Source organism: Mustela lutreola, chromosome X (assembly GCF_030435805.1).
Source record: "Mustela lutreola isolate mMusLut2 chromosome X, mMusLut2.pri, whole genome shotgun sequence".
In the NCBI taxonomy this organism is placed as follows: domain Eukaryota; kingdom Metazoa; phylum Chordata; class Mammalia; order Carnivora; family Mustelidae; genus Mustela; species Mustela lutreola.
In genome coordinates, this window is record NC_081308.1 from 86,074,692 (window position 1) to 86,097,486 (window position 22,795).

General features: G+C 36.0%; 1 protein-coding gene across 1 annotated transcript in view; it reads left to right on the forward strand.

The window, feature by feature from the left end:
• The window catches only part of CENPI (centromere protein I), a 77,300-nt gene that overhangs the window by 49,387 nt on the left and 5,118 nt on the right, over positions 1-22,795 (forward strand). Inside the window, exons 18-19 of the mRNA XM_059158128.1 lie at positions 1,372-1,420; positions 1,536-1,754. Coding sequence (XP_059014111.1) covers positions 1,372-1,420; positions 1,536-1,754 — 268 coding nt within the window. The remainder of the gene's footprint in view (positions 1-1,371; positions 1,421-1,535; positions 1,755-22,795) is intronic.

Here is a 22,795-nt window from a genome sequence, read left to right on the forward strand (position 1 = left end):
TTTGTTTTTCAACTGTACAATAAATTATAATTTATAAATACACTATAATAAGCTTTATATAAGATGTAATAAAATATTAAATACAATAAAACTATTTCCATTTTATGCCAGAATCTATGGAAATAGGAAACATGTCTTTCTTTTGGTAATGACCTTCCAAAAGGGTCTATTTTAACTGTGTTTTTGAGGTGTCACTGTGGGGGATATGGATTTTAAAAATTGATAGTTAATGGGAATAAAAGGCACAGCAAAGGGAATATAGTCAGTGATATTATAATAACATTGTATGGTAACAGGTGATAGCTACAGTGAGTGGTGAGCATAGCATAGTGTATAGACTTGTCAAATCACTGTGTTGTACACTTGAAACTAATGTAACATTGTATATCAGCTAACACTCATTTTTAAAAATTAAATATTCATAGTTAAAGAATTTTTTGTGCAATGGTAGTGGTGCACTCAGCATTTTTCATTCTTATTGCTGTGTCTTAAAGAAAAATTAGTCATTTACTGACAACCGATTTGGGTCTATGTAGTTTCTCTGATAAAACAAACATTTTTTGGGAGATTGGGGAAACTATTTTATTGCCAATTATATGAAACTAAGTATTATTTCTATTCCCCTATAGTTCTTTCATTTATAGGCTTAAATTACACTTTTTAGTCCACAAGTGTTGTAGACCCTTTTGGCAAAACTTGTAGGAATATGCCAACGTTAGAATTTTGTAAACTAATTAAGTAATAGTTCCTAGGCAAGAAAAAAAAATTATAAGTTTCTCCTTTATCCTTTCTACTGTACCTTTTTTTAACATTAAGAAAACATGTTTTAAATCAGTGACTGCTCTTTTTTAAAAAAAGATTTTATTTATTTATTTGAGAGAGAGACATAAAAAGAATGAATGGGGGGAGGGGGAGGGACAGAGGAAAAGGGAGAAGCTGACTTCCCCTTGAGTGGGGAGCCCTAGACAGTGCTCCATTCCAGGACCCTGAGATCATGACCTGAGCTGAAGTCAGTTGCTTAATCTACTCAGCTACCCAGGTGCCCCATCAGTTTCTGGTATTGAGTCTCTATTAATTTTTTTATAATGAAACATTAAAAGCATTTTCTTCATTGTTTTTTATTTTTTATTCAGGCATAATTTACATGCAGTCAAGTGCATATCTTAAATATATAACTCAATGTTTGAGTCTCTATTAATTTTTATTCTTTGAGAAGAGTGTAGCACAGAAGAATAAAATCCTTAACTAGACAGCTGGGTATTTGTGTATGTGTACATCTGCATATATTTACATTTAAAATGTACACTTTTGTTTATGTTTACATTTCAAAAACATTTAAAGTTCAGAATTTCATTCTGTTCTCCCTTTTAGGTATCGTAACAATTTGACAGCTGCCAAGAAAAATGAATTGGTACAAAAGGTATGGATGATTAAAGCTCTGTATTAAATCACCAGTGTTTAAAAATTATGATCTGGGAATAAGAAGGAAAGGGATGCTAGGTGGTAATGAGAATATTCTTTTTCTTTCCCAATAGACAAAATCAGAGTTCAATTTCAGCAGCAAGACCTATCAAGAATTTAATCACTATTTGACAGCCATGGTTGGTTGCCTATGGACATCCAAACCTTTCCAGAAAGGATTATATATTGACCCTGAAGTCTTAGAAAAAGCTGGAATAGCAGAGTATAAAAATAGTTTAAATGTAGTTCATCACCCTGCTCTACTGAGTTATGCTGTTTCCTTTCTGCTACAGGTAAGGATATTTGAAAGATTGTTAGATTTTATATAGGAATACTACAATAGCAGAAATATGAAGTGCCGTAAATTTAGTGTGTCTGAGTTGTAAGACATGTTCAGTCATTCCTTTTTAAGTGTTAGCTTGATTTTGGGTATTGTGCTAGGTTCTGGAGATTTAAAGTTAATTTAAGTTTCTGCCCTCTCAAGAGCTTGGGCTTGTGGCAGAGTCAAACTTGTAAATGTTACTATAATACAGAGAGGTGAAGTGAGGAAAGGTATAGTCGTGAGAAAGCTGGGGGAGTGATTATTAATTCAGTTCTACATGGGTAGAGATGGTACCAGGTAAGATAAGGCTGTGGAGAAGTAGAAGGTCTCAAAAATCCTTCTAGACAAGACAAAATGTAGGCTAGATAATATTATAATTAGAGTTGGAATCTTTACCAAAGACTGCTGACCTAATGGATATCAATATTCTGGAAGGGAGGGAGTGTGGTCTTCTCAGGACTTTATCATCAGCCCAGTCATTTTCATTCCTTACTGTAGTGTTAGATCTTTGTTACTTCATTCCTTTATCAGTGACTTGAGGAATTCAGATGGTGTGCTTATCAAACATGTGGATGACAAAACAGGACGAGATTACAAATATACTGATAGAATCTAGATTCAGAATTCCCTTAACAGATCGGAACATTGAGGAATCAAACAAAATGAAAAAGAAATGTACAGAATGGGGGAGATATTCATTGAATAATTGCTTAATATGTACATGCAATAAACCAGGCACTGTGGTGAGTAAGACACATTTGGGTGTTGTCCTCACAGAGCTTACAGTCTAGTTGGGGATGTAGTCATTAAATAGACATCATAGAATAAATACTGATGAGTAATAAAGGGACAGTACAGAGGATGATGATAAAACATATAGGGATGCTCACCCAGTTCAGGCTTTAGAGAAATAATGCTAATCAGACCTTTGAATGATGAGCACAATCCTGTTAAGACAGGAGAAGTATTTGAAGAAAAGTGCAAAGATAGAGCAGGAGACAGTAGATTTTTTCTGTTACATGGCTAGGCGGTAAATATTTTCGGTTTTGTAACCATGTTGTCTCTGTCAGGACTACTCAGCCTGGCCAGTGTAGTGTGAAAGTAGCCATAGACAGTGGATAAACAAATGGACAGAGTTGAGTGCTAATGAAAGTTTATTTACAGAAACAGGTATTGGGTTGGATGTGAGCCATGGGCTATGGTTTGCTGGCCTCTATTTAGAGCTTGTCATGTTTGAGGAACTGAAGTAGTAACCATAGGGTTTGAGCAGGGGTTTTACCCTAGCTGAGCAGAAGCATCCAGGGTGCTTTTTCAAAGTATACCTCCTTGATTGCTTCCACCCTGAGAGTCTGATTCTGATTTAATAACTCTAGGGTGACATCCAGAATCTCCTTTTTAAAATAATTATTCTGATATACAACAAGGGTTGAAAAACCACTGGGCTAGCCTTTAGCATGATAGGAGATGAGGTCTTGAAATATAGTCAGGGACCAGATAGTGAAAAAAATATTATACAGGCCTTCAAAAATATATTGATTGATTTCAGTATTGGAATAAAAATTACATTTTTAAATACATAAAGGGATTTCAGAGCTGTAGTTTAGTGATTTTCTGATACTCTTTTTTCACCTTCATAACTTGTCTGATTTATCATATATGAAAACTTGTTTCAAATTAATAGTATTTACTATTAATAATGGGACTAGTGGATGAAATTTGAAATAATTTTAGTTCTTTTTGCCTCTGGACTAAATCCTACTTATACTGCATAGTGCATGTACTATATTTTATATATATTTAGATATACTGGTTTCAGTTTCTTGGTTTTTTTGAAGATTTTATTTATTTGACAAAGATCACAAGTGGGCAGAGAGGCAGGCAGAGAGGGGGAGGGGGAACCAGGCTTTGTGCTGAGCAGAGAGCTCGATGCAGGGCTCCTTTCCAGGACCCTGAGATCATGACCTGAGCCAAAGGCAGAGGCTTAACCCACTAAGCCACCCAGGTGCCCCTGGTTTCAGTTTCTTTTCATGTCTTAGAGGTTGCTTTTTAAAATTTAATTTCATTCCTAGAATCTGTAAAGCATTTACCTGATTCTAAATTCTAAACTATAGAAATCTCTCTTCCATCCTTTCTCCTTCTTTTCTCTTTATCTTTAGGTAGCCATTTTTATTGCTTCTTGTTTTTCCCATCAACTGTTTCCTTTCTTTAAACTTAGTAAGCATTATTTGGAGCACCTGGGTGGCTCAGTCAGTTAAGCATCTTCAGCTCGGGTCATGATCCCAGAGGGTCCTGGGATTGCGCCCTGCATCTGGCTCCCTGCTCTGTGGGGATCCTGCTTCTCCCTCTCCCTCTGCCTGCAGCTCCCCCGATTGTGCTCTCTCTCTTTTTCTGTGTCAAATAAATAAATAAAAATCTTAAAAAAATAAATAAACTTAGTAAGCATTGTTTTATAATCTGTGTTTGATAATTCTAGTACCAGAAGTTTTCATGTGTTGCCTTCTTTTTCTGCTGCTGCTTCCTCATGTTGTGTGTCTGGTTATCTTTGGCCATGTGCTGGATACCTGGAATATTATTTGTAGAAAGGATCAGAAGATTAGAGTGAGATCTTCCTGAAGAGAGAACTTTAATTTGCTTCCTGCAGATACCCAGGAGTTCTGTTTGTCTGGGACTACCCTAATCCAAGTTCTCTGCCTAAGGTTCCTTGTATCATAGGTGATTAGACTGAGAGAAGGCTAATTTACTTCCCGTGAACTCTTACTTTGAGGGTATAGCCTTTTGGGTTTGCGGTGTAAAGTAGGGGTTGGTTTATAAGAGTTCACAATTTTGGCAAACCCTGTGCTTTGACTTTAGGTACCTTAGCCCTTTGAAGCGGAGGAAGTGCAGCTCAATTTTGCAGCTGATGCCTCTGGATTGGCAAATTGGCAAAAGCCAAGAGTGACTTTGAGAATTAGGTTTAGCCATCTGGGTTCTCATCTTCTAGATATTGGCTTGCCTTACCATAGATTTTGGCTTTCCTTATCATAGAGTTAGGTCTTTTTTACTTTTTTTTTTTTTTTTTTTTTTTTACAAATGTCTTTTGTGTTGTAAATTTCAAACATACACAAGTAGAGAGAATAGTATAATAGACCCCCATATACCCATTGCCCAGTTCAGTCTGTACTCCCACCCAGTTTTACCCTCACCCCACACAATTATTTTGAAGCAAAAACCAAATGTTATACAATCTTGCTGTAAATGCTTCATTATATACTTTTAAAAGATAGGGACACTTTAAAAAAAATTTGTCTTTTTAAAACAGCTTTATTAAGATATAATTCAAATATAATTTATAATTCACACATTTAAAATATACAGCTCAGTGTCTTCTAAAGTGTATTCTCAGAGCTGTGCTTCATCATAATATATTTTATAATATTTTTATTATCCTAAAAAGAAACCCTAAAACCCTTAGCTGTCACCCCTGTCTCCTCATTCCCTGCCCCCATCCTGGCAAATACTAACCTATTTTTATATCTATGTAGATTCACTTACTCTGAAAATTCATAAAAATGAACTCATACATGTTATTCTGTGACTGGCTTCTTTCACTTAGCATAGTGTTTTCAAGGTGCATCTGTGGCATAGCATGTATCTGTACTTCATTTGTTTTTATTGCCAATTAATACTTTTTAGTACAGATGTGCTTCATTTTGCTTATCCATCAGTTGATGGACTTCTGGGTTATTTCCACTTTTTGACTATTATGATTGATCTTCTATAAAGGTTTGTATACAAGGTTTTGTGTGAACATGTTTTCCTTTCTCTTGGGCATATACTTAGGGGTGAAAATGCCAGATTTTATGGTACCTCTATGTTTAACTACTGGAGGAACTTCCAGACTGTTTTCCAAAGTAGCTGCACCATTTTACTTTCCTACCAATAGTGTGGAAGTGTTCCATTTTCTCCATATCCTCCCAACACTTGTTATTCTCTGTTTTGTTTTTTTTTTTTTATTCCAGCCATCCTAGAGGGTATGATGTATTAAAGTTATTGTGGTTTCAGTTTTCATTTCCCTGATAGCTGTTTATGTTCAGTATCTTTTTATGTGCTTATTGCCTGTTGCCGTTATATATTTTCTTTGCGAAAATGTCTATTAGACCCTTTGCCCTTTTTTTTTAATTTTTAATTTTTTATAAACATGTATTTTTATCCCCAGGGGTACAGGTCTGTGAATCAGCACTCACCAAAGCACATGATTAGGTTGTGTTATTGTTATTGACTTATTGAGAGTCATTTCTACATTCTAGTTTCAAGTTACTTCTCAGATACATGATTTACAAATGTTTTCTATTCTGTGGGTTGTCTTTTCATTTTTTCATTGATCTCTTGAAGGACAGAAGTTCTTAATTTTGGTGAACTTTTAATTTATGAATTTTTTTCTTTTGTCTTTTGTGCTTTTTAAAAATGATTTCCTATGTCCCCATCCCCCCCAGCCCCTGGCAACCAACATTCTGCTCTTAGCTTCTATGAGTTTGATTATTTTAGTTTCAACATGTAAGTGCTATCATTAAGTATTTGTCCTTCTGTGTTTTGCTTATTTCGTATAGCATAATTTCCTTCAAGTTTATCCATGTTCTCATAAATGGCAGGATTTCCTTCTTCTGAAAGGCTGCATAGTATTCCATTGTATTTATATACCACATTTTCTTGATCCATTCATCTGTTGATGGGTATTTAGGTTGCTTCCCTGTCTAGGCTATTGTGAAGACTGTTGTAGTGAAGATGTGAGTTTAGATAGGTCTTCAAGATCCTAATTTCAATTCCTTTGGGTGTATATCCAAGAGCGGAATTGCTGGAGCATATGGTAAGTCTATTTTTAATTTTTTGAGGAATCACCATACTGTTTTCTATAACAGGGCACCAATTTACATTCCCATTAATAGTGTACAAGGGTTGCCTCTTCTCTACATTCTTGCGAACACTTGTTATTGTTTGTTTTTTGATAAAATTAATCTTAACAGTTGTAAGGTGATATCTCATTGTGGTTTTGTTTTGCATTTCCGTGATGATTAGTGATATTGGCACCTTTTCATGTATCTGCTGGCCATTTATATGTCTTCTGGGGAGAAATGTCTCTTCAGTTCCCTTACCTGTTTCTTAATTGGTTTTTTTTTTTTTTTTTGCCGTTGAGTTGTAGGATTTCAGATATTAACCCTTTGTTAAATATATGGGCTGCAAATTCTTTTCCATTCATTATGGCTGATTTTTCACTTTGTTGATTTTTATTCTTTTCCTATATAGAAGCTTTTAGTTTGATGTTACCTCGCTTGTCAGTTTCTGCTTTTGTTGTCTGTGCTTTTGGTATCCTATCCAAGAAATCATTGCCAAGGCCAATGTCCAGAAATCCTTTTCCTATATTTTCATTAGGAGTTTTACAATTTTAGGTCTTACATTTAAGTCTTTAATTTATTTTAATAAATTTATTTTATTTTTTATAAATAATAAATTTATATTTTATAAATTTTTATATTTATAAATATTCATTTATTTATTAGTTATTAATTATTAATATTATTTATTTAAATGTTAATTATTTTAATAAAATACTTTATATAGAAGTCTTTGATTTATTTCAGGTTAATTTTTGTGAGGGGTATAAGGTAGGGTCCAATTTCTTTCCTTCCATTGGATACCCAGTTTTTCCAGCACCATTTATTGAAAAGACTCTCCCAATTGTGATTCTTGGCACCCTTGTAATTTCTGAACTCTATTCTGTTCCATTGGTTTGTGTCTGTTTTTATATAATACCATACTGTTTTGATTACTGCAGCTTTGTTATATATTTTGAAATCACGAAGTAGGATTTCTCTAGCTTTGTTCTTGTTCAGAGTTACTTTGACTAATCAGGGTCTTTTGTAGTTCCCTATGAATCTCATGATATTTTTTCTTTCTGTAAAGAATGGCATTGGGAGAGGCCCCTGGATAGCTCAGTTGGTTAAGCGTCTGCCTTTGGCTCAGGTCATGATCCTAGGGTCTGGGATTGAGCTTGCTTCTCCCTCTGCCTGCTGCTGCCTCCTGCTTGTGTGCATGCTCTTTCTCTCTCTCTGACAAATAAAATCTTAAAAAAGAATGCCATTGGGGTTTTGGTAGGGATTGCATTGAATCTGTACATTGCTTTGGCTAGTATGGATATTTTACTAATATTAATTCTCTGAATCCATGAACATAGGCTGTCTTTACATTTTTTGCATATGTTTTAATTTATTTTACTGGTGTTTTATAGTTTCTCATTGTGTAATTCATCTTCTTTGGTTACATTTATTCCTAAATATTTCATTCTCTTTAAAACTACTGTAAATAGGATTTTAATTTCCTTTTTGAAGATTTTATTTATTAGAGATAGTGTGACCAGGGGGAGGAGCCGAGGGGGACAGGGAGAGAGGGGGAAGGGATCCCAAGCAGAGTCTATACTGAGCATGGAGACTGATGTGGGGTTCTATCTCACGACCCTGAGATCATGACCTTAGCTGAAACCAAGAGTTGGAAGCTTAACTGCCTGAGCCACCCAGGCACCCTCTTAATTTCCTTTGTGGATAGCTGATTGTTAGTATATTACTTGTGCTTTTTATATCATAGCTTAGAAATCACTGCCTAATCCAAAATCATGAATTTATTCCAAGGTTTTGTATAAGAAAAAAGCTCTTTTTTTTAGATTTTTAAAATCTATTTTGTGTTAATTTTTGTATAGGATGTGATACAAGTATCTAACTCCTTTTTTTTCATTTATTTATTTTCAGCATAACAGTATCATTATTTTTTCACCACACCCAGTGCTCCATGCAGTCCGTGCCCTCTATAATACCCACCATCTGGTACCCCGACCTCCCAACCCCTCGCCACTTCAAACCCCTCAGATTGTTTTTCAGAGTCCATAGTCTCTCATGATTTACCTCCCCTTCCAATTTACCCCAACCCCCTTCTCTCTAACTCCCCATGTCTTTTTTTTTTTTTTAAGATTTTATTTATTTATTTGACAGAGATCACAAATAGGCAGAGAGGCAGGCAGAGAGAGAGAGAGAGAGGGAAGCAGGCTTCCTGCGGAGCAGGGAGCCCGATGCGGGGCTCGATCCCAGGACCCTGAGATCATGACCCGAGCCGAAGGCAGCAGCCCAAACCACTGAGCCACCCAGGCGCCCCTAACTCCCCATGTCCTAACTCCATTTTTTTTTTTTTTTGCATGTGACTCTTCCCAATGCCATTTGTTGAAAAGATTATTCTTTTCCTATTAAAATGTACTGGAACCCTCAAAACTCAATTGACCATAGATGTATGGATTTATTTTTGGATTCTTGATTCTTTTCCATTGATCTGTGTCTGCCAGTACAAAATTGTCTTGATTGTAGCTTTTGAAATCAGGAAATATGGGACCTCCAGCTTTGTTCTTTTCCAAGATTGTTTTGGTTATTCTTGTTCCCTTGAAATTCCATATGAATTTTAGAATTAGCTTGCCAGTTTCCACAAAGAACCAGCTGGGATTCTGATAGGTAATCCCTAGATCACTTTGAATAGTATTGCCATCTGAAAATGTTGTCTTCTGATCTGTGAACATAGAATGTCTTTCCAATTATTTGCGTCCCCTTTAGTTTTTGTTAACAATGTTTTATAGTTTTCATAGTATAAGTTTTATACTTCTTTTGTTAAATTTATTCCTGATTTTTTTATATTATTACAAATGGAATTGTTTTCTTTCTTTTTTTTGAGTATAGTTGGCACAAAAAGTTATGTTAGTTGCAGATGTATAACATAGTGATTCAACAAGTATATGCATTAGGCTATGTTCACCACAAGTGGAGCTACTATCTGTCCCATTACATGGCTCTTATACTGTCATTGACTATATTGCTTATGTTGGTCTTTTATTCACATGACTTACTTCTTTCATAACTGGAAGCCTATATCCCTCACATACCTTCACCTAATTTGCCCAACCTCCCACCCCTTCCCCTTTGGCAACTATCAGTTCTCTATATTTATAGCTCTGATTCTGCTTATTGTTTATTCATTTGTTGTTTTTATTCTGTAGTTTTTTTTGGATACCACTTTTGAGTGAAATCATATGGTATTTGTCTTTCTCTGACTGACTTACTTTACTTAACATTTTACCCTCTAGAGCCACCCATGTTATTGCAAATGGCACAATCTCATTCTTCTTTTATGGCTGAGTAATACTGCAGCATGTGTGATATATGTGAGATATATATACACACACATACTTACATACACATGCACGCACACACACACACACACACACACACACATTATGTATCCCACATCTTTTTCCATTCATCTGGATACACATTTGGATTGGTTCCATCTGTTGGCTATTGTAAATAATGCTGCAGTAAACATAGGGGTGTGTATATATCTTTTCAAATTAGTGTTTTCATTTTCTTTGTAAATAAATACCAAGTAGAGGAAATACTAGATAATGTGACAATTCTGTTTTTAATTTTTTGAGGAACTTACATACTGCTTTCCACAGTGGCTGTACGAACTTGTATTTCCACCAACAGTGTACAAAGGTTTCCTTTTTTCCACATTCTTGCCAACATTTCTTATTTCTTGACTTTTTGATTTTAGCCTTTCTGAGAGGTGTGAGGTGATACCCCATTGTGGTTTTGATTTGCATTTCCCTGATGATAAGGGATGCTGAACATCTTTTCATTTGTCTGTTTACCACCTGTATATCTTTGGAAAAATATTTATTCATGTCCTCTGCCCATTTTTGAATTGGATTATTTGTATTTTTTGGTGTCAAGTCGGTGTACATTTTGGATACTAACCACTTATCAGCTATATCATTTATAAATATCTTCTTCTGTTTAGTTAAGTTGCTTTTATGTTTTGTTGAAAGTTTCCTTTGCTGTGGAAAAGCTTTTTATTTTGATGTGGCCCAATAGTTTATTTTTAAATTTAATTTAATTTTTTAAAATTTTATTTATTTATTGGAGAGAACACGAACCAGGGAGGTGGCAAGAGGGAGAAGCTGATTGCATTCTTAGCAGGAAGCCTGATGCGGGGCTGGATTCCAGGACCCTGAGATTATGACCTGAGCTGGAGGCAGACACTTAACCTACTGAGCCACCCAGGTGCCCCCAAATAGTTTATTTCTGGTTTTGATTCCCTTGCCTTAGGAGACATATCTAAAAAAAATATTGCTATCGCTCATGTCAGAGAAAGTACTGCCTATGTTTTCTACTAGGGTTTTTATGGTTTAAAGTCTCACATTTAGGTCTTTAATTCATTTTGAGTTTATTTTTGTATACGGTGTAAGAAAGTGGTCCAATTTGATTCTTTTGCATGTAGCTGTCCAGTTTTCCCAGCACCATTTGTTGAAGAGAATGTCTTCCTCATTGTATAATCTTGCCTCCTTTGACATAGGTTAATTGGCCATGTAATTGTTGGTTTATTTCTGGACTCTTTATTCTGTTCCATTGATCTGTGTGTCTGTTTTTATGCCACTTCCATACATTTTGATTAATATAGCTTTGTAATATATCTTGGAATCTGGAATTATGATACTTCTAGCTTTATTCTTTTTCAAGATTGCTTTGGCTACTTTCTGTCTATTGTGGTTCCATATATATTTTAGGATCATTTGTTCTAGTTCCATTAAAAATTGCTGTTAGAGCTACTCCACGACCCAGCAATCACACTACTATTTACCCTAAAGATACAAATGTAGTGATCCGAAGGGGCACGTGCACCTGAATGTTTATAGCAGCAATGTCCAAATAGCCAAACTATGGAAAGAACCTAGATGTCCATCAGCAGATGAATGGATAAAGAAGATGTGGTATACACACACACACACACACACACGAATGCTATGCAGCCATCAAAAGAAATGAAATCTTGCCATTTGCAACGATGTGGATGGAACTAGCGGGTATTATGCTGAGCAAAATAAGTCAATCAGTGAAAGACAATTATCATATGATCTCACTGATATGAAGAATTTGAGGGGCAGTGGGGAGGGGGGCTTTGGGTGGGTAGGGAGGGAAAAAAATGAAACAAGATGGGATCAGGAGGGAGACAAATCATAAGAGATTCTTAATCTCACAAAACAAACTGAGGGTTGCTGGGGGGAGGGAGGTAGGGAGAGGGTGGTGCGGTTATGGACATTGGGGAGGGTATGTGCTATGGTGAGTGCTGTGAAGTGTATAAACCTGGTGATTCACAGACCTGTACCCCTGGGGCTAATAATACATTATATGTTAATAAAATATAAATTAATTAAGATAAAACACACACACAAATCAATAAAACCTTTTTTTTTTTTTTAAATTTATCCTCAGGGCAGAGGGGTAAACGATATAAATTTCATCATCTTATTTCTTTACTTTTTTAATTCCCCAGAGCAGATGCTGATTAATTTTACTTTTTCCTACTCCCTTATCATCTTATTGTCATGTCAGTGCCTCTTAGCTCTTCTACTTGTGACCCTCATGCTTTTGTATCCAGACTTCCAAAATAGTTTTTCTCTCTGCTTCTTCCTTGTTTAATTTTACTCTTCTGAAGGCAGTAAGAAGATCATGCCATTCCTTGGTTCAGAAACTTCAATGGCTTTTCATTACCTTGAGAACAAATGCAGAAACATGAAACTCAATCCTATCAGAACTAGTACTCTTCCATTTTACATTTTACTAAATGCCAGAAAGTTGAAGTGCCTGCTCATTTAGCATCATACTCCTTAACAGTCTTTTCTTATACTTCATTTTGATTTCCACCTTATTCTTACTCCCTTAAGTACATGTTTTAGTCATTATTTGCGAAAGCACTTGAGTGTGAGGGCAGGAACCCTTTCTCTCCCCTTGAATAGTGCCTGACACTGAATGTGTATTGAATGAATTAATGACTAAGCACATACTCCACATCATTTCTCATACTTTCTTGCTTCTGTGCCTTTGTTGACTACTCCCTTCTTGTCTTTATGCCTCTAATCCCATCCTTCAAAACTCAAATTTCAGGAGCTCCCAAAACTTTTTCTTTCCACTCAGAATTGAACTTTACTTCCTCTTATAAGCATCTCATCTACCTCTATGATTGTACTGAGCCATGTGTTTTCAGACTTTATCACATATGCTTTGTATATTCTGTGTGTATACCACAAAACCTAAAAAAAAAATGCCTTGCACATTGTAAATAACAGTAGCTGTGTTAAAGTGATATATTAACTGGATGATTATGAGGAATATTCAGTGCATAGTAGTGGAATCTTAACAAATGGTTAATATTAGAAAAACAATCTGAAATTTTTATTTTTAAAAAAGTTTCTGTTTTTCAGTTGAAAACTTTGCATATAGTAGCCTATTATCATATATATTATATATATCAGAAATCAATAAACCAAACAAAGTCTGATAAATGTTGCCACTTGAAAAAAAGTTGCTGTTGGCATTTTGATGGGGATTTCATTAAATCTGTAGATTCCTTTAGATAGTATAAATATTTTCTAATTAATTAATTTTAAAAATTAGTTTCAGAGGTAGAACTTAGTGATTTATCAGTTACATATAACATCCAGTACTCATTACGTCAAATGTCCTCCTTAATGCCCATCACCCAATTATCCCTTCCCCTCACCTACCTCCTCTCCAGCAACCTTCTAGTTGTTCCTAGAGTTAAGCTTCTCTTATGGTTTGCCTCCCTTTTTTCACCTATTTTATTTTTCCTTCCCTTCCCCATGTTCATGTTTCATTTCTTAAATTTCACATATGAATGAAATCATATGGTATTTGTCTTTTGCTGACTTATTTTACTTAACATAATACCCTCTAATTCCACCCATGCCATTGTAAGTGGCAAGATTTCATTTTTTCTGACTGCTGAGTAATAGTCCATTGTATATATATACACCACAGATTCGTTATCCATTCATCTGCTGATGGACATTAGGGCTCCTTCCTGGTAGTATAGACATTTAAACAATATTTGTTCTTCCAGTCCATGAACATGGAATGGTTTTCCATTTCTTTGTGTTATCTTCAATTTCTTTTATTAGTGTTTTATAGTTTTCAGAGTATAGGTCTTTCTACACTTTGGTTAAATTTATTCCTAGATATTTTATTCTTTTTGGTACAGTTATCAATGATGTTGCTTTCTTAATTTCTCTTTCTGGTTCTTCATTATTGGTGTATGCAATTGGTTTCTCTATATTAATTTTGTATCCTGTGTCCTTACTGAATTAATTTATCAGTCCTAGTTTTTTGGTGAAAAGTCTTTAAGGTTTTCTGTATATAGTATCGTGTCATCTGGAAATAGGGAATGATCGTTTTAATCTCTTGTATGCAGTTTGCTCGTATTCTGTGGAGGATTTTTTCCATCTGTGTACATTAGGGATATTGGTCTGACGTTTCTTCTTTTGTGGCATCTTTGTGTGGTTTTGGTATAAGGGTAATGCTGGCCTTGTAGAATGTATTGGGCTTGCTCTTACAGATTTTGGAATAGTTTGAGGAGAATAGGTATTGAGTTTTCTTCAAAAGTTTGGTAGAAATCAGGGTGCCTGGGTAGCTCAGTCAGTTAAGCGTCCAACTCTCACTTTTGGCTCAGGTCATGATCTCATGGTCATGAGATTAGCCCTGTGACAGGCTCTATGGTCAGCACGGGGTCTGCTTAGAATTCTCTCTCTCTGCCCCTACCCCTTGCAGTCTCTCAGTCTCTCAAGTAAATAAATATTTTTTTATTTTTTAAAAGATTTTACTTATTTGACAGGGAAAGAGAGATAGTGAGAGAGAGAGAGAGAGCACAAGCAGGAGGAGCAGGAGGCAGAGGGAGAGGGAGAAGAAGGTTCCCCAGTGAGCAAGGAGCTCAATACAGGATTTGATCCCAGGACTCTAGGATCATGACCTGAGCCGAAGGCAGCCGGTTAACTGACTGAGCCGCACAGGTGGCCCATAAAGAAATCTTTAAAAAAACAAGTTTGAGGGGCGCCTGGGTGGCTGAGTCTGTTAAGCCTCTGACTTTGGCTCAGGTCATGATCTCAGAGTCCTGGGATCGAGCCCCATGTCTGGCTCCCTGCTCAGCGGGAAGTCTGCTTCTCCCTCTCCTTCTGCTCCTCCTCCTGCTCATTCTTTAAAAGAAAAAAAAAAAAAAAACAAGTTTGATAGAATTCATCTGTGAAACCATCTGGTCCTGGACTTTTATTTTTTGGTAGTTGTTTTATTACCAATTCAGTTTTGTTACTTATAATTAGTCTGTTGAGATTTTCTATTCCTTCACTTTTGGAAAATTTTATGTTTCTAGGTATTTATCCATTTATTCTAGGTTGTCCACTTTGTTGGTATCTAAGTTTTCATAGTTATTCTCTTATAATCCTTTGTATTTCTGTGATGTTAGTTATTACTTTCTCTCATTTCTGATTTTGTTTGGGTTCTTTCTCTTTTTCTTAATGAGTCTGGTGAGGGTTTATCAATTTTGTTTATCTTTTCAAAGAGCCAACTCTTAGTTTCATTGCTTTTTTCCCCTTTCTTTTTTCCTTTTTTTAGTCTCTGTCATTTATTTCTGCTTTCATCTCTATTATTTCCTTTCCTCTACTTACCTTGGGATTTATTTGTTCTTCTTTTCTAGTTTTTTTAGGAGTAAGGTTAGATTGTTTTTTTGAGCTTTTTCTTGTTCTTGAGGTGGGCCTGCATGTCCCTCTTAGCAGTACTTTCGCTGTGTCACAAAGATTTTGGACTATTGTGTTTTCATTTTCATTTGTCTCCATATATTTTTTATTTCTTCTTTGATTGCTTCGTTGACCCGTTGGTTGTTTAATATTATGCTGTTTGGTCTCCCTGTGTTTGTCTTCTCCAGTTTTTTTTCTTGTGATTTTTTTTCTAGTGTCATACCACTGTGGTTGGAAAAGGAGCATGATATGATTTCCGTCTTTGTAAATTTATTGAGGCTTGTTTTGTGGCCTAATATGTGATCTGTCCTGCAGAATGTTCCATGTGCACTAGAAAATAATGTGTATTCTGTTGTTTTTGGCTAGAATATTCTGTGTATGGCCATCTGGTCCAATGCGTCACTCAAAGACATTGTTTTAGAATTGCTTTCTTAATTTCATGTTCATTTTACTCTTTAATGCTATATAGAAATACAGTTTTGTATATATTGATCTTATATCCTGAAACCTTGTTGAACTCATTTTTATTCTGTTAAATTCATTTTTTAGCTTGTACAGCTTTTCATTGGATCCTTTAGTATTTTCTATACACAAGATTATGTTTTCTGCAAACAGATGATTTTATTTCCTCCTTTAAAATCTGGATTTTTTTTTACTAATTTTTTAAAAGATTTTATTTATTTATTTGACAGATAGAGATCACAAGTAGGCAGAGAGGCAGGTAGAGAGAGAGAGAGAGAAGGAGGAGGAAGCAGGCTCCCTGCTGAGCAGAGAGCCCGATGTGGGGCTCGATCCCAGGACTCTGGGATCATGACCCGAGCTGAAGGCAGAGGCTTTAACCCACTGAGCCACCCAGGTGCGCCCCATTTACTACTTTTTTAACTAATTTCATTCCCTGGAACTTCAGGTACAATTAATGTTGAAGAAAAGTGGCAAGAGTGGACAAGTTTTTTTTTTTTTTCTTGATTATTGGGGAAATAATTTCATTTTTCTGCAGTGTGATATTAGGAATTCCTGTGGATGCCCCTTATCAGCATGAGGAACTGCCTTTCTATTTTTAGTTCATTGAGTATTTTTATCATGAAACTGTTGGATTTTGTGTAATGCTGTTTTCTGTATCTACAGATGTGATCATGTGGTTCCTGCCCTTTCTTCTCCTGATAATATTAATCTGCTAAATATTTAGATATTTAGCCAAGCATGCATTCCTGGGATAAATCCCACTTGGTCATGGAGAACAATCCCTTTTAGATGTTGCCAGATTGGGTTTCTCAGTAGCTTGTGGATGATAAGGGATATTGATTCTTCCTTGGATATCTTTGTCTGGTTTTGGTTTCAGGTTAATTCTGGCCTCATAGAAAAAGTTGGGAAGCATTCTTTCTCATACCCTTCGGAAAATTTGTGAAGGATTGGCATTAATTCTTCTTTAAATATATGATAGATTTTTACCAGTGAAGCCATCTGGTCATGGGCTTTTATTAGTGGGAAGATTTAAAAAAAATTTTTTTTATTAACATATAATGTATTATTATATCCAGGTGTACAGGTCTGTGAATCGCCAGGTTTACACACTTCACAGCACTCACCATAGCACATACCCTCCCCATTGTCCATAACCTCACCACCCTCTCCCTACTCCCCTATCCCCGGCAACCCTCAGTTTGTTTTGTGATATTAAGAATCTCTTATGGTTTGTCTCCCTCCCGATCCCATCTTGTTTCATTTATTCATTTCTTACCCCCCAAACCCACCACATTGCATCTCCACTTCCTCATATCAGGGAAATCATATGATAGTTGTCTTTCTCCGATTGACTTATTTCGCTAAGCCTAATGCCCTCTAGTTCCGTCCACATCATCACAAATGGCAAGATTTCATTTCTTTTGATGGCTGCATAGTATCCCATTTTATATATATATATATATATATATATATATATATATATACACAAATATATGTATATATACATATAAAATATAAATATATAAATAAAAATAATAAATAAATAAATATAAAAATATATCCTATTTTTAGTCTGAGTTTGAGTCTACTCTAGGTACTTCATATAAGTGGAATCATACAGTATTTGTCCTCTTGTAAATAGCTTACTTCACTTAGCATGTCTTCAGGGTTCATCCCTAATATAGCATGTGTAGAAATATCCTTCCTTTTTAAAGGCTGAATAATATTCCATGGTAGGTGTGTACCACATTCTATTTATCTGTTTATCCATTTTTAAAAAAGATTTTATTTATTTATTTGACAGAGAGAGAGAGAGAGAGCACACGCTGGCAGAGAGACAGGCAGAGGGAAAGGGAGAAGCAAGCTCTCTGCCGAGCAGAGATCCTGATTTGGGGCTTGATCCCAGGACCCTGGGATCATGGCCTGAGTCGAAGGCAGCTGCTTAACTGACTGAGCCACCCAGGTGCCCCATGTTCATCCTTTTTTAAAATCTCAATCCCTCTGTATTTAATTTTTTTCATTTTAGTATAGTTGTCATACAATGTTACATTAGTTTCAGTTGTACAACATAGTGATTCATCTTCTATATACATTATGCTTTGCTCATCACAAGTGTAGCTAATGTTTCACCATACACTATTCTAATACCATTGATTATATTCCTTATACTATAACTTTTATTTCCGTGATTCATTTATTTCTTAAGTGCTAGCCTGTATATCCTACTCCCCACCACTCATTTTACTTATCTGCCTTACCCCCTTCCCTCTGGCAGCCATCAGTTCTCTGTATTTATAGGTCTAATTGTGTTTTTTGTTTGTTTATTCATTTGTTTGGTTTTTAAGATACCACATGAGGGAAATCATATGGTATTTTTCTCAGTCTGATTTATGTCATTTAGCATAATACCCTCTAGGTCAACCCATGTCTGTTTTATCTTTTGATGGACACTTGGAGTACTTCTTATTTTTGGCTCTTGAAAATAATGCTGCTATGAATATGGGTATAGAATTATCTGTTTGAGTTATACCTTTTTGAAGAAACACTGTAGTGTCTTCCATAAGTGTTTCCATGTTGAGTTTATATTCATACCAGCAGGGCACAAGGGTTCCAGTTTCTCCATGGCCTCACCAGCACTCCTTATTTTCTGTTTTTGTTTGTTTGTTTTTTAAATAGCCATCCTATAGATGTGAAGTGGTTATCTCATTTGTGTTCTGATTCTCATTTCCCTAATGATTTATGATATAGAGCAGCTTTTCATGTGCTTATTGGTCATATGTATAGTTTTGGAGGGATGTCTAGTCAAGTCCTTTGCCCAGTTTTTCAAATCAGGTTGTTATTTTGTTGTTGAGTTGTAGGAGTTCTTTATATAAAAAGTCTTGATATTTTCCCCTTATCAAATAAGTAATTTACAAATATTCTCTCTCATTCCATAGGATGCCTTTTCATTCTGTTAATTGTATCCATTGATGTGTAGAAGTTTTTAAGTTTAAGTTTTGTTATCTTTTTGTTTTGCTTTGTTTTTATTTTTGTTTCCTTTGCTTTTGGTGTCATATCCAAGAAATCATTGCACAGTCCAATGTCATAAAACTTTTCTCTTATGTTTTCTTGTAGGGATTTTATAGTTAAGTTTTTAATTAATTTTGAGTTAATTCTTGTCTGTGGCTTAAAATAAGTGGTCAACTTCATTCTTCTGTTTGTGGATATCCCGTTTCCTCAGCACTATTTGTTGGAGAGACTGTTCTTTCCTAAGTGGTCTTGGTCTTGACACCTTTGTCAAAGATCTTTTGACCATGTACTACACGAGAGTTTATTTCTCAGCTCTCTATTCTGTTCCACCGATCTATAGGTCTGTCTTCATGCCAGTACTGCACTGTTTTAATTACTGTAACTTTATGGTAAGTTTTGAAGTCAGGAAGTGTGAGACTCTTTGTTTTGATATATTTTTTTAAGATTTTATTTATTTATTTGACAGAGGGAGACACAGGGAGAGAGGGAACATGAACAGGGGGAGTGAGAGAGGTAGGAGCAGGCTTCTGTCAGATCAGGGAGCCCAATGTGGAGCTCGATCCTAGGACCCTGGGATCATGACCTGAGCCAAGGGCAGTCACTTAACGACTGGGCCATCCAAGCACCCCGATATTCCTTTTTTAAAAAAGATTTTATTTATTTGAGAGAGAAAGAGAGAGAACATGAATGGGGGGAGGAGCAGAGGGAGCAGGAGAAGCAGATCCCCTGCTGAGCAGGAAGCCTGATGTGGGACTTGATCCTAGGACCCCAGGATCATGACTTAAGCTGAAGGCTGATGCTTAACCAACTGAACCACCAAGACGCCCCTGTTTTTTATTCTTTATTTCATTTATGTCTTGCTCTAATCTTTATTATTTATGATTGACCCTTGTACAACAGAGGTTTGAACTGCATGAATCCACTTCATGCAGATTTTTTCAGTAAATACAGCATAGTACTGTAAATGTATTTTCCTTATGATTTTTATAATAACACCTTTATTTTTTTATTTTTAAATATTGTATTTATTTTTTATTTGACGGGCAGAGATCACAAGTAGGCAGAGAGGCAGGCAGAGAGAGAGGAGGAAGTAGGCTCCCTGCTGAGCAGAGAGCCTGATGCGAGGCTTGATCCCAGGACCTTGGGATCATGACCTGAGCTAAAGGCAGAGGCTTTAACCCACTGAGCCACCCAGGTGCCCCTAATAACAATTTTTAAATTTAAATTCAGTTAGCCAATATATAGTACATCATTAGTTTCAGATGTAGTGTTCAATAATTCATCAGTTGCATATAACACCCAGTGCTCATCACATCACGTGCTCCTTTTCACTACATCTGTATCATTGGGGTAAATACCCAGTAGTGCAATTGCTGGGTTGTAGGGTAGCTCTATTTTTAATGTCCTGAAGAACATCCATACTGTTTTCCAGAGTGGCTGCACCAGCTTGCATTCCTATCAACAGTGTAAGAGGGTTCCCCTTTCTCCACAACCACTCCAACATTTGTTGTGTCCTGCCTTGTCATAGCCATTCTAACTGGTGTAAGGTTGTAATGTTTTCTTTTCTCTAGCTTACTCTCTTGTAAGAATACAGTATATAATGCATATAAAGTATGTGCTTATCAATTATTTATGTTATTGGCCAGGCTTTTGGCCAACAGGCTGTCAGTAGTTAAATTTTTAAGGAGCCAAAGTTAGACACAGATTTCTGACGGCACCAGGGTCGGCACCCCTAACTGCATGCAATTCAAGGGTCATCTGTACTTGATTCTTACTTTGGGTTTACTTTGCTTTCCTGTTTCTAGTTTCTTTTTTTTTTTTTTTTAAGATTTTATTTATTTATTTGACAGACACAGATCACAAGTAGGCAGAGAGGCAGGCAGAGAGAGGGGAAGGGAAGCAGGCTCCCTGCCCGAGCAGAGACCCCGATGCGGGGCTGGATCCCAGGACCCTGGGATCATGACCTGAGCTGAAGGCAGAGGCTCAACCCACTGAGCCACCCAAGCATCCCCGTTTCTAGTATCTTGAAGCAGTAGGTTAAGTTGTTAAATTGAGATCATCCTTCAGAGACTTTAAATGCTGGGTTTTTAAAAATAATCTTAAGTGACTCTTAATAAGTGACTCTTAATCTCACAAAACAAACTGAGGGTTGCCGGGGGGAGGGGGTTGGGGAGAAGGGGGTGGGATTATGGACATTGGGGAGGGTATGTGATTTGGTGAGTGCTGTGAAGTGTGTAAACCTGGTGATTCACAGACCTGGGGATAAAAATATATGTATATAAAAAATATATGTTTATAAAAAATAAAAAATAAAACTAAAAAAAAAAAAAAAAAAAAAAAATAAAATAGTACCAACCACTTTTAAAAAAAAAAAAAAAAAAAAAAAAAATAATCTTTGCCAAGTTTTCTCATTTTCGGGGGAGTGGGTCCACAGAACTCATGATCTCATCCTGGAAGTGGAACCCTATGTGGACACTTTTCATCATAAAAGCAACCACATTCAGTTTTTTTAATATCCTTCTAGAGACATACTGCATATTTCTGTGTAAATGATCTTTTACAACACCATATACCATATTTACTTTTCTGCCTCTTGAATTTTTGACTTAATGTCTAGACTTTTGTTTCATTTTTGTATGTAAAGGGCTGCCTCATTCTTTTTGTATTCTCTCTTATGAATCTATGTTAAAGTTAAACATGTAAGTTGAGCATTTAAGCTGTTTCTAGTTCTTTTATGAAATTGTGCTCTAATGAATGTTCTTCAACCATATACTTCATTTCATACATATATAAGTGTGGATAAAATTGCTCTAAGTGGAATTGTTTTCAAAGTATGTATCTTTTTTTATTTGGTTGGGTGTCTTTAGATATTAGCTTTTATAGGCACCTGAGTGGCTCATTCGGTTAAGTGTCTGCCTTCAGCTTGGGTTATGATCTCGGGGTCCTGGCATTGAGACCCATGTTGGGCTCCCTGCTCAGTGGGAGTGTGCTTCTCCCTCTCCCTGGACCCCTCCCCCTGCTCATGCTCTTTCTCCTCTCTCTCAAATAAATAAAAATCTTTTAAAAAATCAAATTTTAGCTTTAAGTAGAAGTTATTCAAATTTACATTACTGCTAACAATGATTGATTTGTTGGTTTCTCCATACCCTGTCAACGTGGTTGCATCCAGTTCTTAATTGATAAAGCCTGTAATGAATTACATATAGAGTGGGATTGATTTTCTTTTCTTTTTAAAGATTTTGTTTATTTATTTATTTGACAGAGATCACAAGTAGGCAGAGAGGCAGGCAGAGAGAGAGGAGGAAGCAGGCTCTCTGCTGAGCAGAGAGCCCAATGTGGGGCTCGATCCCAGGACTCTGGGATCATGACCTGAGCCGAAGGCAGAGGCCCTAACCCACTGAGCCACCCAGGCGCCCCAGGGATTGATTTTCTTAAATGAAATAATTTTTCTTATAGACTGTGTGTGTGTGTGTGTGTGTGTGTGTGTTAGAAGACTCGGTCTCTAAAGTAGTAAATACCAACTTGAACATAGGTAAGCAAGCTCATTTTGGGGGATCAGGAATTGATTGATATATTCTTTTAAATCAGAAAACAGTTTTTAAAATGTTTAAGGAAGGTTAGTTCTGACTGGAAGTTTTAAATTCTAGTAGCATAGAGCACATTTGGCAAAATGTGAAACTGCCATTTTTGTAACTGATGATGTTTCTGTGAGGTTCTGAAAATGCTAGGTTTTAAATGTCAAGCTGTGTTTTAGAAGAGTGCTTTTTGAGCCCTTGTCACCAACTAACTGCTAAGTATCTTACCTTCAAGATGGTAAAAATAACCTCTGATATTATGGCAATATGATTTAATGCTGACATTTTTACTTTTTTTAAAAAAATTATTTATTTTTA